Below are 14,521 nucleotides of genomic sequence, written 5' to 3'. Positions count from 1 at the left end.
TCCCGTCGGTTCCTTCCCCACCTCCTTCCCTTGCTGCTGCTGCTGCTGCAGCTGCAGCTTCCGCTGTCCTCAGCGCGTAGCGGGTGGGGCGAGGGGAGGAGACAATGTAGCCAGGCTCCCGTTTCCTTTCCGCGCCGCGTGGGGAGGCGGAGAGAAGAGCGCGAGCGCGCAGAGACGGAGGCAGCCGCGGCGCAAGCAGGTGTCGCTCTCCCAGGTTGCTGACGGTGAACCCGGCAGCCGGCGAAGCCCCTCCCTCACCTGGACTGGGCCGTCCTGCCTCGTGAAGGTTAATTTTTTAATAAATTATTATGGTGGTGGTTGTTTTTCTGCCCGGAGAACTCCCTCAGTTGTCTTATGGTGAAGCAGAAGCCCTCCACACTTGAGCTTGGCATTGCTTCTTCCCTCAGCACTTGGATGTGGTTTAGTTTATTTCGTGGCATTTCCCCCCCCCCCCTTTTTTTTTTAAAAAAAAGCTATTTGGGGGTCAGGGGTGCCAACTTGAATATTGTGGGGGCCTAGGTCAGCTGCGCACGGCATGAGCGATCACATGACGCGCCGTTTGAATAGCAATGCCCATCAACTCTGTGGGGGCCCAGACTCCTCACATATTTTATTGTGGGGGGCCAAAGGCTCCACGGCCCTTAGGAGTCAGCTCCTTTATTTGGGGACACCAAAAACTCTACTTTTGCCCCAGTCCCCAAATGGATAAATGTCCCGTGCAGCCTTGTGACAGCGTAATGCTTATCAATAATTGAACCTGTGCTTGCCAGTTCCTAGGAACATAGAGTTTCCCCGGGCTCATCCAGTTGTCCATCGTCAAAGGATAAGAGTTTATAGTCTTTCAAGTCAAGTCAGTCACTGTCACTACCACCCTCATTCCTTCTGATAATGAAGTTGGATGTGTGTACATGGTCATGGCCAAGGGGGGTCAGGGAGGAGCCTCCACCCATCACGTAAATCAATGCAAAATACTTTACTAACTGAGGTTCTGCCACCACCCCCAACACAAAGCCTGCCCCCCCCGGCATAAATTCTGGCTACACCCATGTGTATGCATCAGTTCAGAACTGAAGCAGGACCTCCCTGTAGTGATTTCTGAATTTGGGGGACTTATTTCAGTTGTAAACAAAATCTGCCCTTCTACCCATATGGGGTGTCCAAGAGCCCATATAGAGTCCTTACATGGGTTCCCTATTGGTAGGAAAAAATAACAGAGGCCAACCAGAGAATATTGAGAAGCAAAGCAGCTGGTAAGCCTGATCTTTATTGATCTGTTGCAACACGCAGGAAAGGAGGAGGACCCCAAACAAAGGTGTGCCTGCCTTTATATAGACATTTTAAATTCCCTGACCTGGAGCTCAAGACCACCCCTCCATACATCATGCATACATCACAGAAGGGGTGTAACCCAAGACCACCCCCCTCAAACATCATACCTACATCACTGAAAAGGCGGTCTACAACAGAAATTTGAACGTTGTTGTTTTTTCCTGTGTCGGGTTATCTGATAATGCCTTATCTGATTGTCTTTCCTGGTGGTGTGTCACCCTTTGAAACTAAATTCCTGTAACAATGGGAAGGTTCCCTGACCCCCTCCCTCCTTGCAGAGAAAACATTTGGTCAGTTTGGGAGTCAAAAATGGTTTTAGGTCCGTCTTCCTGTGCTGATGTATGTGCTTGGTTTGTACATTTATGAACATTTATTATATATTTAAGACCTTAAAGTTCTTATAACATTTGCAAATAGCAAGCAGGTTTTTTTTAATGTCAAAAAATAGTCCAAAAAGGACTTACTGTATATTCAGTGAACTACTAGGACCTATGGAAGGGTGACGGCAGTTGAGCCATGGAATTGTTCTGTTGTAAATAAAAATATGCCCTTTTCCCTTATGGGGTATCCAAGAGCCCATATAGAGTCCTTACATAGGTTCCCTATTGGTAGGAGAAAATAACAGAGGCCAACCAGAGAATATTGAGAAGCAAAGCAGCTAGTAAGCTTGATCTTTATTGATCTGTTGCAACAGGGTGCTCCCCTCACACGCAGGAGAGGGAGAGGACCCCCAAAATTAAGACAGGATTTGTGAAGGAAGAGACAATGGGGAGGCTTTTCCACTTTGACCATGCAGAGAAACATTTGCTCAGTTTAGGAATCAAAATGGTTCCAGGTTGGCTTTCCTGTGCTGATCTATGTACATGTGGTTATGAACGTTGCCATATATCTAAGACCATAAAATTCCTATCACAGAATGTTGAAGTTGCCAGTTGAATGAAATGAGGTGGTTTCAGGAGGGTGAGGAAGAAGAAAAGGAGGTGTGTCACCCTCCCATGAACCCTAAACAGCACTATAAGGCTGTTGGGGATGTAATGCAACATTTTGCTGCAAGTCCCCATTGTTCCTTCTGACGCCCGACTTCTAATGTCTGCTTGGAAGCAAAATAGTGCCACTCACTTCCTGCATATGCAAGAGACTACCTGTCAGTTACCTGACATCATACAAACATCAGCCCCACTTCTCAGGACTTCAGAGCGTTGTGCAGGACTTTCAAACAATGTATTTTGCTTCGAAAGGCACATTCTAGGGAGAAGACTCAGGCTGTGCTTTGAGAAGCTATTGTTATATGGTACAAATGATGCTTCTTTGCAGATTGTGCAATGCAATATTTTACAGGCATTCCATAAACTTTATTTTATGAACTTAAGCAAGGGGTGGGGGAGCATGTAAACATGTACAAAGTTCCTGGCTTAATGGGAAGGCTGGAACGTTCAGTCAATGATTCACAAGTAGTTGCTGTTCATTTTTCTTTGTAGAAAGGTTGCCTGGGCCATGGAAAGTTCTTCAGATACATTTGGAAAGGATGACTCTGCTGATGCCAAGTTACAAGAATCCAGAGTAGTGACTGAAGAAGAATGGCTGCAGAAATGGGAAACTAACAATATTGGATTTCATAACGAGCAAGGACATCCGTATGTATTCTATCCTCCCATTTTATAATAAAAATTGTTTGTAGAGGTATGTGGCTCTTTCTCACATACAGGGCTTGTTTAAAATACTGTGTTGAGGACTTGTTTGTGAGCAATACAGCAATTTGTTCTGAAGTCTGTTAATTCAAGGTGACTAATCCAAATCAGATTTTTTTTGCTTCACTGTATCACAGGATGCAGGGGGATTCCAACTTTTTTGGCACTGTAGCCAAAACTTCTTCAGTTTTGAAGAAGTTCTGTGGACACTAGTCTCAAAATGGCTGCCATGCCCTGGAGGCATGGCATAACACAAAATTAGAATCTTGTAACCACAGCTCTCCCCCAGCCCTAAACAACCACATGCTTGCAGGGGAAAGTCCTTATGTACTGCTGGTCCTAGCTGTGGATATCATAAGATATTGATTTCACACACCCACACACAGATGCTGTTGTTGTCTATCCCCTGTACCAGGAAAGAGAAAGATATGCCATGTGACCACACCACACCCACAGTAAAATGCTGTACACAGCACATTCACACCACAGACCATAGGCACACATTCATCTCTGCTTCTCTCTCTGTGTGTCCATTTCTCACCCATGTGCTCATACTCATGGTTCTCACACATATACACAGCCATACATTTATATCTGCCTCTTTCTGTTTGTATATCTTTCTCTTTCTCTCATATATCACACATCCCTTCCTTTCCCTCCCTCCTTTTCTCCCTCTCATCTCTCTCTCTCTCTCTCTCTCACACACACACACACACACCCCTGTTGAACAAAAATCAACTCCCAACTTTTCCTTTTTTATATACAACAATAACATCAGCAGGCTCATTCAGAAAATAATAATAAAAAGTTTTGTTGTTGCTATTATTAAATGATTAGAAGTCAGGAACTCATGCCAATCTATCACAAACCACAGAGAAGTCTATCAGTAGAACACACACACACCCTCAATAGCTCAGTAGTAGAGGAGTTTCTTTACATGCATAAAGCTCCCAAGTTGAATGCCTGGCATCTAGAGTTAGGGCTGCCTAAAAACCTGGAAAACTGCTGCCAGTCAGTGTAGACAATACTAAGCCAAACAAACCAATGGTCTGGCTCAGTTCAAATCACCTTCCTGTGCTTGTGTTCACCCCTGTTCCAGAGTGTCCCAAGTATAGTTGCAATGTGTTCTCCTAATAGCCCAATTGCACAAATGCAATCCTTGTTTCCAAGCACAATTCAAAGTGTTGGTGCTGACCTTTAAAGCCCAAAACGGCCTCGGCCCTGTATACCTGATGGAGCCTCTCCACCCCCATCGTTCAGCCCAGACACCAACGTCCAGCTCCAAGGGTCTTCTGGCAGTTCCAGAGAACCAAGCAGAGTTCTGCTTCTTGGTAGTGGTGCCTGCCCAGTTAAACACCCTCCCATCACATATTAAGGAAATAAACAACTATTTGATTTTTAGAAGCCATCTGAAGGCAGCCCTATATAATAATTTTTATTTTATTTTTTATTCCCTGCCCAACTGGCTGTAGTTCTCCAGCCACAGGGAAGTTTTTAATGTCTGATGGAGCGTGAGAGGCAGAGGGGCACTAATGTCTGATGTTGTATTATGTTTTTAATATTATGTTTTAATATTTTGTTGGGTGCTGCCCAGAGTGGCTGGGATGATTCAAGTCAGATGGGTGGCATTTAAATATTAGTCATAGTAGTCGTAGTTGTAGTAACCTGGATGGTTTCATTTATTGTTTGTTTGAAGCTGTCCTTTGCAATAGTTGCAGTGATTAAAGAATTAAACTTTCCCCTCACTAGCTATGATTATGTTCCACTTGTATACTCAGTCAGTAAAAATAAGATATGTTCTTAAAATAATTTATTTTCTTCTGCAGTCTCCTAAAGAAGTATATGGATATATTTCTCGATGGCAGGAGTGGACTGAAGATATGTTTTCCACTTTGTGGCAAAACCATTGAAATGAAATGGTAAACGACACACCTCTAGCTTTCAGAAACTTTATCTTAGTAGCTTGCTTTTTAAAGGGGTTCTGCTGGGTTAAATCACAGAGCCTAGGACTTGCTGTTCAGAAGGTTGGCGGTTCAAATCCCCACGACGGGGTGAGCTCCCTTTGCTCGGTCCCTGCTCCTGCCAACCTAGCAGTTCGAAAGCACGTCAAAGTGCATGTAGATAAATAGGTACCGTTCCGGTGGGCAGGTAAACGGTGTTTCCGTTCTGGTTCGCCAGAAGCGGCTTAGTCATGCTGGCCACATGACCCAGAAGCTGTACGCCGGCTCCCTCAGCCAATAAAGCAAGATGAGCACCGCAACCCCAGAGTCGGCCACGACTGAACCTAATGGTCAGGGTCCCTTTACCTTTACTGAGTTGGAGAGGATACTGCTGCAATTTTAAATGCCTTAATGCTGTGCCTAGTCAATCCACAAGGGAATCCCGTGCATTCCCCATTGAAATGAATAGGATTATGAGCAAGATTATGAGTGCTCAGGCCAAGCTCTCAGCAGGTTTCTATAGGACTCAGCTGACCATTCCACAACCATAGAGAGGTATGATGCCTGGTGTTTGGAACAAATGGTAACCTGAAAACTGTAAGTTTGGATATGGCTAATTGTTGTGATGCTGGACTGTTCAGTCCATCCAGATGCAAATGGGTTTGGGATGCATTAAGGTGGTCTGTCCGTGTTGGGTTCATAATCAAATTCTTACCCAAATGAATCTTTTCTTTTTATTTTGTAAGCCACAGATGCTTGAACGGCTTGTTATACATCTCACTTTATATTTGAAAGGCATAGGCAAACACTCAGAAAGAACATACATGATGTTGGGATGCGAGGCAGATTTAGGGGAGTTCACACTAGGTGCAGAGCCCAGTAGCACTGCAGGAGGTTCTGTTATTTAGAATGGAGCGTAAGAGGCAGAGAGGCACTGAATTTTGGGATCCCAGGGTCTTCCACTGTTGGGACAGTAATGCAAGCATCCACACTTTTTTCAAGGAACAGAGCTGGTTTAGATGATAGGGAAGTGACTTTCAAAATTTAAAAGAGAATGATTTAGCCAAATTTCATTGTGGTTCTTAAATCAGAGAAGAAGTCGTCACCACACTTTGTATGTATGCATTTCTGTACATGGAGCCTTCCCGTCTCTACAGGGAAACGTGGAGAGCCCATGTCTTAAGATTCTTTGCCTTTACATGTCTTCTCCTAGTCATAGATGTGTGCACGATTTTCATGAATGCCCAGGGGGCTAACTAAAGATGACTAGCAAGTGCGTAAAGAGGTCGGCTTAGAAAGTATCATCTCAGAAAGAAAAGCAGCTTGCATGAGAACAGAAAAGGAGGTGGACACCATCACTCATGGTTTCTCTGCTTCAAATTCCCTACTCCCAGTGGTATACTTCTTTGCTTTAAAAAGCATCAGTCCTGTGTTGGGGCTCTCTTGCACATACTTGCCTATCCTGAGACACTGGTGGTTGAGGTATGGCCCTGCAGAGCACCAGCCACATAAACTTTGACCATTTTTCCTTTGTCGTTGTTTTAAAAAAACAGTAATAAAGCATAAGTAAACTTGCTCTCTTGTCAACACGTAGGTTAGCTGACATGGGGCACCAGGTCGTTGGTGTGGAAATCAGTGAAAGTGCACTGAAGGACTTTTTCACAGAACAAAAACTTTCGTTTTCAGAAGAAGCCATTCCAGGCATCCCTGGTAAATTACTGAAGGTATGTATTGGGGATCAAGGAGATGTTCATTTTAATGAGAATATACCTAATTCACACTCCCTTAATCAATACAAGAACCGAAATGCAACTTTCTTTGAAAATTTGTATTTCTCCAAATTTCCTGGTGCAGTTTGTGGGAGCAAAAGTATGTATGGAAATGTATATATTAATAAAAATAATATACAGTACAGGGATCCATTATCAGGAGAAATTTATTGCAAAAATGCATACACTAGGTAAAAGTGCACACAAAAATATGAATTTTAGGAGAAATGCCAACAAAAATGCATACAATGTTTTGTGTGGATTTTTCAAAAAATTCACAAACTGATGCAGAAATGAGGTGAAATGAATTAGATTGCATGCATTAGATTGTTTTATGGCTGTCTAACAAATAAAACAATAGTTAATTTTAATTTTCGATTAAAATATCTTACTAATTGTTCTTTCTGCTTTGTTGTTTTATTTAAATAATGCTAACTCAATGTTATCCCTGTTTCTCACTGTAGAGCACAACTGGAAATATTTCTTTGTACTGCTGCAGTATTTTTGACTTCTCCAGGTAGGAACAAAATGATGACTCTGAATATTTCTGCAAATTAGAATGGTGCTAAGCTCTGTTTGATCTGAACCCATCAAATATTTCCTAAGAAATAAGGACAGACATTCAGAATATGCTGGATAGAGCATATTTTCCATCTTAATGTGGTAATTGCTGATGCATCATTATTTCCAAAAAAGGGAGGTATCTTTTCCAATTATGATTCAATTTCCAGTTTGCAAGATCAAGTATCTCTTGTGAACACTGAAAGTGTTTCAGTGCAGTTACATGTACACAGATTGCAATACTCTTGACTAAGAATTCTTGGTGCTGCTTATAATCTTTGTAAAACTTTCTGTTGACTTGAGTAGTATGTGGCCTGCACCCCCAGACCTGATAGACAAATTTCCCTAGCTGGGGTTAAATCTCTGATCAGTCAATTTTGTTCCTAAACAGAGTGGACTGATTAGGTAGATCGAAATACGATCATCTCCTTTGTTTCAACATGAGATCTTTAAATAACATTGTATTAGTCTTACTCTCTTCATTCCATTTAGTAACTTAAGGAGATTCCTGGAATGAAAGTTTCCATCTCCTCCTCACCCCAGCAGCTCCCTGCATGCTCTGCACACCCCAAAAAGCCTCTAAAGAGGGCTGGATATCCTCTTGAACAATGTGGGGTGGAACACAGGGATTGCTGAAAGGGGAAGGATAAGTCAAAAGCAGAAAAAGTTCATTCCACAAACTTGTTTTTGTTCATGGAAGGCGTGGACACTTTCATATGGGGTGGTTGCTTTCCCATGTTTACAGGATGCAGTCTGCTCATTTTGACCTTCAGCTTCATTGAAAGCTCTGGATGAAAATCCCAATTGCATCATCTGGGTGGCTCTTGCTTAAGCAGACTGAGAGCTCTGTGCAGTAATTTAAAACCCCACTGCTTTTTTATGCAACATCTGTCTTTCCTGTCTAGATCATAAAACTGTGGTTGTTACAGCTTCTGATATGCAATGCTTCCTCCCTCTCTCCTCCTCCTTGTAGCGCCATCACTGGCAAGTTCGATGCAATTTGGGACAGGGGATCTCTAGTAGCTGTTAACCCTTGTGACAGAAAACGGTTAGTAACTATCGCTGAAATTTATGCTCTGTTGATGTTGAGACCTACTCTCCGTCCTTTGCTAAAGCCTCTGGCTTTAAGGAAAGGATAATTTCCTCTTTGGCATCATTGAGTAACTTGTACAAGCCACTCTGCCACTTGAGGCTACTCAAGTTCCATAATACAGTGGTAGCTCGGGATGCGAACGGGATCTGTTCTGGAGCCCTGTTCACATCCTGAATAGAACGTAAGATGCAACTGCACATGCGCGGGTTGCGTTTTGCCACTTCCGCGCATGCGCGTGACATTTTAAGCATCTGCACATGTGCGAGCAGCAAAACCCAGAAGTAACGTGCTCCATTACTTCCAGGTTGCCGTGGAGCGCAACCTGAAAGCGCTCAACCTGAAGCACATTCAGCCTGAGGTAGGACTTTAAATGGAATAGCAATGGAAATCCCTGGCTTGTTGAAGTTAAGCCTAAAGCAGTTGCCTCACACACCAGTCCAACAGGCAAGCGGCCACATGGAGTGTGGGTGAAGTGCTCATTTTCAGGCCAGAAGGCCTGACCTTTTAAGGGACTCTGGGTTTGCAAATGGGGCAGGGCCTACAAGAGGTGAACTGGAGGCAGAGGTTCAGGTTTGTCCATTTCCCATTCTGTAACAATACTCTGTACTTTGTTGTTACAGAGCTCCACTAAAGATGAACCCACAAATGTCAAAGTTTTGTGCTAGATTTTGGGAGATAATAGAGCTTTGTTACAGTGGCCCTGCAATGGAGATTTGTTACAGTGCTGGGGCAATCCTTTCTTTGTTAGGGAGATTTCTTGTTAATGGCCCAAAATGAGCATGTTTCCTTGATGAGAACAAATGCCCAGATATGTTTGCAAGGAAGAAACTGAGTGGAGTAGCAAATCTGCTACTTCCATAGAAGTGCAAATGCTGCTTTTCTCCAGTTAGTATTTATCTCTTTGTAAATAAACCAAGTATTTTTAAAAGGCTGTAAAACTCAAGTCCCCTCTCCTCCAAAGGGAACTGAATCCAGGAAGGTCTTATTGCTTGGGGAAGTGGGAACTGTGTGATTGTGTTAAAATCCACTGCCTGAAGTGACACAATGTTTGGGCTTCTTAATTTTCTTTTTAGCTATAGCCAGTTGATATTATCACTAATGGACAGCAGGTGTCATTGTCTACTAGCAACCTGTTTATATGACCCAAGCAAACATAAAGGTAAGATATTATGACTGAACTCCATCTTGACATTGTGAAAATCCTACTTATAAATCATGCAGCCTGGTTTCTTGGGAAGGGGTGACCTTTTGTGACTAGAGATGATTATGGAACTCAGGCATGGGGCCAACATGAGATTTTGAGGCAGCACACGTTCAGCAAGACTGAAAAGTCAGGTTTCCCAAATGTCTGTTGGTCTGTGATCCCAGTGCACATTTGATTTTCCCCATTATTACTTGCCTACTTTTTCATTCTAAAATTGTGCTCCAGGCAACTTATAAAAATTCTAGTTAAAATACCATGGAGAAGGTTGTAGCTCAGCAGTAGAGCATCTGCGTTGCATGCAGAAAGTCCCAGGTTCAATCCCTGGCTGGAAATGGCCCTGTGTGAAATCCTAGACAGCTGCTGCCAGATGTTGTAGACAATGCTCAGCATAAGGCAGCTTTCTATGTTCCTAATTCAATGCAAAAACAAGATAGCGGGTCAAGGGATAACAACATAAAATAATGCGCGATCCAAGTGTTTGTGGATTTCTACTGCCAGTTGATTGCAAAAAGATGCAATTAAGGTTAATATTTGGGGATCAGGAGCAAGCCACTGTACAAGGCTTACCCGTGCAATTTCCCACTTTCTCATAAATTGCACCCATCCTTCTAAACTAGGTTTGGCAGTACAAGTGGCCCTCACCAAACTGGCTTGAAATTGAACAGGTTGCATATGTAAACTTGTGTACGGTTATTAAAGTGAGTTTATCCCCATACTTAGTTTGATTTCTCCTTATTAATTGGTTGGTTTCTTTTTCAGGTCCACCCTTCTATGTTCCTGATTCTGAAGTGAAACATTTATTTGGTGAGTCAGCTTGAACAATGGTTTTGACTTCTGTCAAAATGCATGTGGCAGACCCAGCATGCATTCACGATGTAGGAGCAAACTGGGTGTTTTTCCACTGCCAAAAGATAGTGACGCTGTTTGAGAATGTTTGCTTCCTAAGCAGAATCCAATGGCATCCAGAGTCTGAAAATAGACACCAGAAATGTATCAGAGCCCTCAAAAACCATTACTTCCCCAATTTCTTTTTTCTGCTGATTATTTTGTACTAGGGAAAAGAAACTTGAACCTGCACGTCTAGTCTAACAGATCCTGTCTCCTTGTGATGCAAGGTTACCTTCAATACGGAGCCCTAGTAATTTAACCTAAATTCTTGGACCATTCCTTATTCTCTTTAAATGTTTTAGATTGCCTACTTGCACATAAAGGTGGAACCCTTCATGTTGCTTCTCCCTAATTTCTTTAGACAATACCTGGTCTGTGGATTTGAGCATAGTGGTGCGGTTTCAGTTTCATCTAAGTCTGAATCCAGCCTGTGCGATCCACACATCGTCACACAATTCTCTCCACTGCTATCAGCAGATGCAGGAGTTATGCCCTAATAAAAATACTGGTTCTGCTATCCCTGTCACTGCCAGGAGTGCTGTGGCTGCCTACTCTGGTTTCTTACTGCACAATATGTGCGCAGAGGGTAATGTGATCACTGTATACAAGTATCACAGTGTTTGTAAATGCAGCCTCACTGTGTGTGTTTGTATCCCGTAGCCCTTTTATCATATACGTGAACAATGCAGCGTGCCTTTTTGCTCTCGTGATTTGGAGTCAAACTGCAGGCAAAGGAACATATTTCACCTGCCTTTAGATTAACCACAGTTTGTTGGGTATGTATGACCTGACAAGCAGCAGCTAATCTAAACTGGAAGGGAAAGCTTCCAAACTCCTCATGGCTACACAGAAGAAAAAGGAGGGGAGCACACTAAACTTGATGTGGCTAATTCTCATCATGCTCAACTATTATTTGACTCGGGGTAGCCTGTGTGGTGTTCTCCAAGTACTGTGAACTACAACTCCCATATCAGTTCCAGCCAGCATGGGATGATGGGAGTTGTAGTCCATCACCTCTGGAGGGCGCCACATTGATTAACTTTGTTTTAGCGTGGCATCCAAATGAGAGCATTCATGGCTGTTGTGAGGGCTTAACTTCTGCTTGCTTAAATGAATGAATAGCCCAAGTGAGAAGACTTGGTCTCTAACAAAATTTATCCCTGGCAAAACACAAAGCAAGCTTTACTTGTCCGTCTCTAGATCAGTAATTTCTTGTTCTTACTTTCCTTTCAGGCAAATCCTGTGATATTACATGTCTTGAAAAAGTCGATGGCTTAGCAGAGAGGCCTAAGAAGTGGGGTTTAGATTACTTTTGGGAGGTGCTATACCTGCTTGTGTTAAAATAGCCAAGAAGATAACAAGCATCTTGGGCTGCAGGTCTGTACTCATTTACCTTGAAATAAGTCCCACTGAATGGAGAACTCTTCAGAGTAAACATGTATAAGATTTTCCTGTTAAACATGGGATGGTGCAGCTCTTTACTGAACATTTGAACACTATTCAAAATGAATAATTCTCTAGCAATTAGATTTGACTTAAAAAATCTGTACTTCAAACTCATTTTATGTGAATTTCCATATAAAAGTCATATTATTTTTGTCTGTTTTGCCTTCTGAATTATTTCACTATAAATACAGTTTTGTAAAGTTGCCAACCTCAACCTTTTTCTATCTAGTCCTCAAATAATGTGAAGAGGCAGTCTCCTTAGCCATATTAATACTCATCAGCAGACATGTATAGCATTGCTATATTCAGAGAGATGTATTGTTATGTAATTGCCAGCTTTCCAGTTTTAGGAGATCCTTTCACAAGGTCTGCTTCAATTTAAGGAAAGGATACTGGTGACATACTGGAGTTAAGAGTTGTTGCTGTTGTTTTTTGTACCGTTTTTTATTTACAAATGTACAGGTTGAGCAGGAAGAAGCAAGCACACACCCAGATAGATTGTACTACTTTTGTGACAGCATCAGTTCATCCCTAATATCTGAGAAATTCCTAGCCCCACATGTCACCCCCAAAATCAGCAATACTGAAGGTAAATTATCAGCAAAGCGGTGGAAAACTTTATACTCATATGATTTCTGTAGGTTACAATGGAGACAACTTCAAGCTGTCAATTTCAGGGTACAGTCTAGGCGTAGTGAACACATCCTAGTGGAAGCTACTTCATATTTTATGTTGAAACAAAATAAAAAAAAATTCCTTCCAGTAGCAACTTAGAGACAAGCTAAGTTTGTTATTGGTATGAGCTTTCGTGTGCATGCACACTTCTTCAGATACATACTTTATATGGCATTCATACCTGCTATGGGTACATGAGCATTTCCTACAGCAAACATGTAATGTGTAAGGGTAGACAGAGTTCTGTTTGTTTGAAACCTTTTTACACCACTCTTCAGTCAAAAAAACCTCTCAGTACAGCAGACATAAGCTTAATCATAAAAAGTAGCTCCTTCCCACAGAATTACAGTGGAAAGCACCTGATACAAAAGGAGAAATGGATGGGGAGTAAAGGGTGGGAGGGGGGAAGAAACAACAAAGTCAGGCACCAGCTCCTAAAGTTACAACATTATTACAATGGTTAAGAGAGTGTAGGAGCCAAATGGAGCTGGCCTCTCAGCAGAGCCACTGAGCATTTTCAGGGGAACAGCAGCAAATCAAGGCTTCCTGGTGTGTATGTCTGCTCCTCTTACTGTACTTTCACTAAGGTTTCCTGAAATAGTGTAGCCATAGGAAACATGAAAGTCATATAAAAGTGTGAAATGCTTCTGATTCAGAAACCTTGAATGGATCAAACCACATGAGGTATATAGCCACTCCTCCTTTGCCTCACTGAGTTATCACTTAAACCAGGTGTTCCCAAATTATTTGGGGCCCACTACCTGCTTGATTCCATAAACTCATCCCCATTGCCCCCTACCCTATAAAAAGCATTATTCAGACCCTGTAAGGATCCCACTAGGACAATAATAACACAATGAACTTCAAAACAGTGACAATTAATTGCAGCATTGGATTCAGAATCCAGTTAAAACTAAAATTGGTTAACTTGATCCAGTGATACTAGCTATTCAAAGTCTGATAGTCTAGGGTTGCCATACATCTGGACATATCCAGAATACCGCATTTATCAGCAGTGTCCTTGCGGAAATCAGTCAAATGTCTGGGAAAATTCGGATGTATGTCAGCAGTGCCGATCTTGCAGATTTCCCCTTAAAATGACTTCGGCAACTTGCCACTGTCCCCTTTCCTCTTAGCGGCCACCTTTGGGAACCACTGGCTTAAACCAATAGAACAGGGCAGTGTAGGCATTATTAGCTCAGTTGCTAGAATTCATTACCTGAATTGCCTTGTGTCTATATGAATCCTTCTGATTCAGCTGTTCCTTCTGCTTCTGCCATTCCATACCTTTATTACAAGTGTCTTTTCCATACTATGAAGAAAACCCTGCAGCTGAGGAAACAGCTGCTGCCACAAAAGCCCTTTCTTTTGCTGGGGGGGGGGAATTGGGAGGCACCAGCCAGGAGAAGCAGCTGGTGGCACATGTAGCAAGAGAGCACTTTCCCCCCTCTGTATTCCATCCGGGTGCTTTTCCACTGGAAAGTGGAGAAGCATTCCGTCAAGGGCAGGATGGTGTTCATGCTATTTTCTTTTTTAAACAGTTTGAACGTTCACAAGAGCGAAAAAAAAAAGGCTGTCTGTCATTTGAAAACAGTGCCAAACAGGCCTAGGATGGTCACTTGGCTTGAATGAGAAACTAAGTTGAGATTTTGTCAAGAATGGCAACTTCCTTTTGAAAAAGAACACTTGATTGGTAAACCATTATTCACTCAACCCCACTATGAAGGTCCCTTGGAAGGCATGGAAATAGTATTTTGTGCATGGGAAAGGGGTGGGAATTTAAGGTACAACAGGGTTCTTCTGTGCAACCTCCCAAAAGCTTTGTTAAAACACACACACACACACACACACACACACACACACACACAGGAGGCTCTGTGTTTTTTTAATCCATTAAAATATATCTGAAGCGATCCAGAACATGTCAA

The 14,521-nt window shown here is 42.5% G+C and overlaps 1 protein-coding gene across 1 annotated transcript; it reads left to right on the top strand.

Moving 5' to 3' along the window:
- Positions 1-136: 136 nt before the first annotated feature.
- On the top strand, positions 137-12,073 carry TPMT (thiopurine S-methyltransferase). The gene is made up of 9 exons (XM_079983838.1): positions 137-286; positions 2,808-2,963; positions 4,844-4,936; positions 6,552-6,681; positions 7,191-7,243; positions 8,261-8,335; positions 9,454-9,539; positions 10,344-10,388; positions 11,706-12,073. Exons 2-9 carry the CDS (start codon positions 2,824-2,826, stop codon positions 11,816-11,818), a joined length of 735 nt encoding a protein of 244 aa, XP_079839964.1. The 5' UTR covers positions 137-286; positions 2,808-2,823; the 3' UTR covers positions 11,819-12,073.
- Positions 12,074-14,521: the final 2,448 nt, after the last annotated feature.

The sequence above is a fragment of the Podarcis cretensis genome (genome assembly GCF_951804945.1).
Source record: "Podarcis cretensis genome assembly, chromosome: 7".
Taxonomy (NCBI): Eukaryota; Metazoa; Chordata; class Lepidosauria; order Squamata; family Lacertidae; genus Podarcis; species Podarcis cretensis.
Note: the sequence above shows the minus strand (reverse complement) of the source record. Positions and strands in the feature narration are given on the sequence as shown.

Bases quoted from the DNA above. Each gene is read 5' to 3' on its own strand.
- TPMT (XM_079983838.1), top strand. From the start codon at position 2,824: ATGGAAAGTTCTTCAGATACATTTGGAAAGGATGACTCTGCTGATGCC. The intron at 4,937-6,551 runs GTAAACGACACA...GTCAACACGTAG, and splicing joins AAAACCATTGAAATGAAATG to GTTAGCTGACATGGGGCACC. The intron at 10,389-11,705 runs GTGAGTCAGCTT...CTTTCCTTTCAG, and splicing joins TGAAGTGAAACATTTATTTG to GCAAATCCTGTGATATTACA.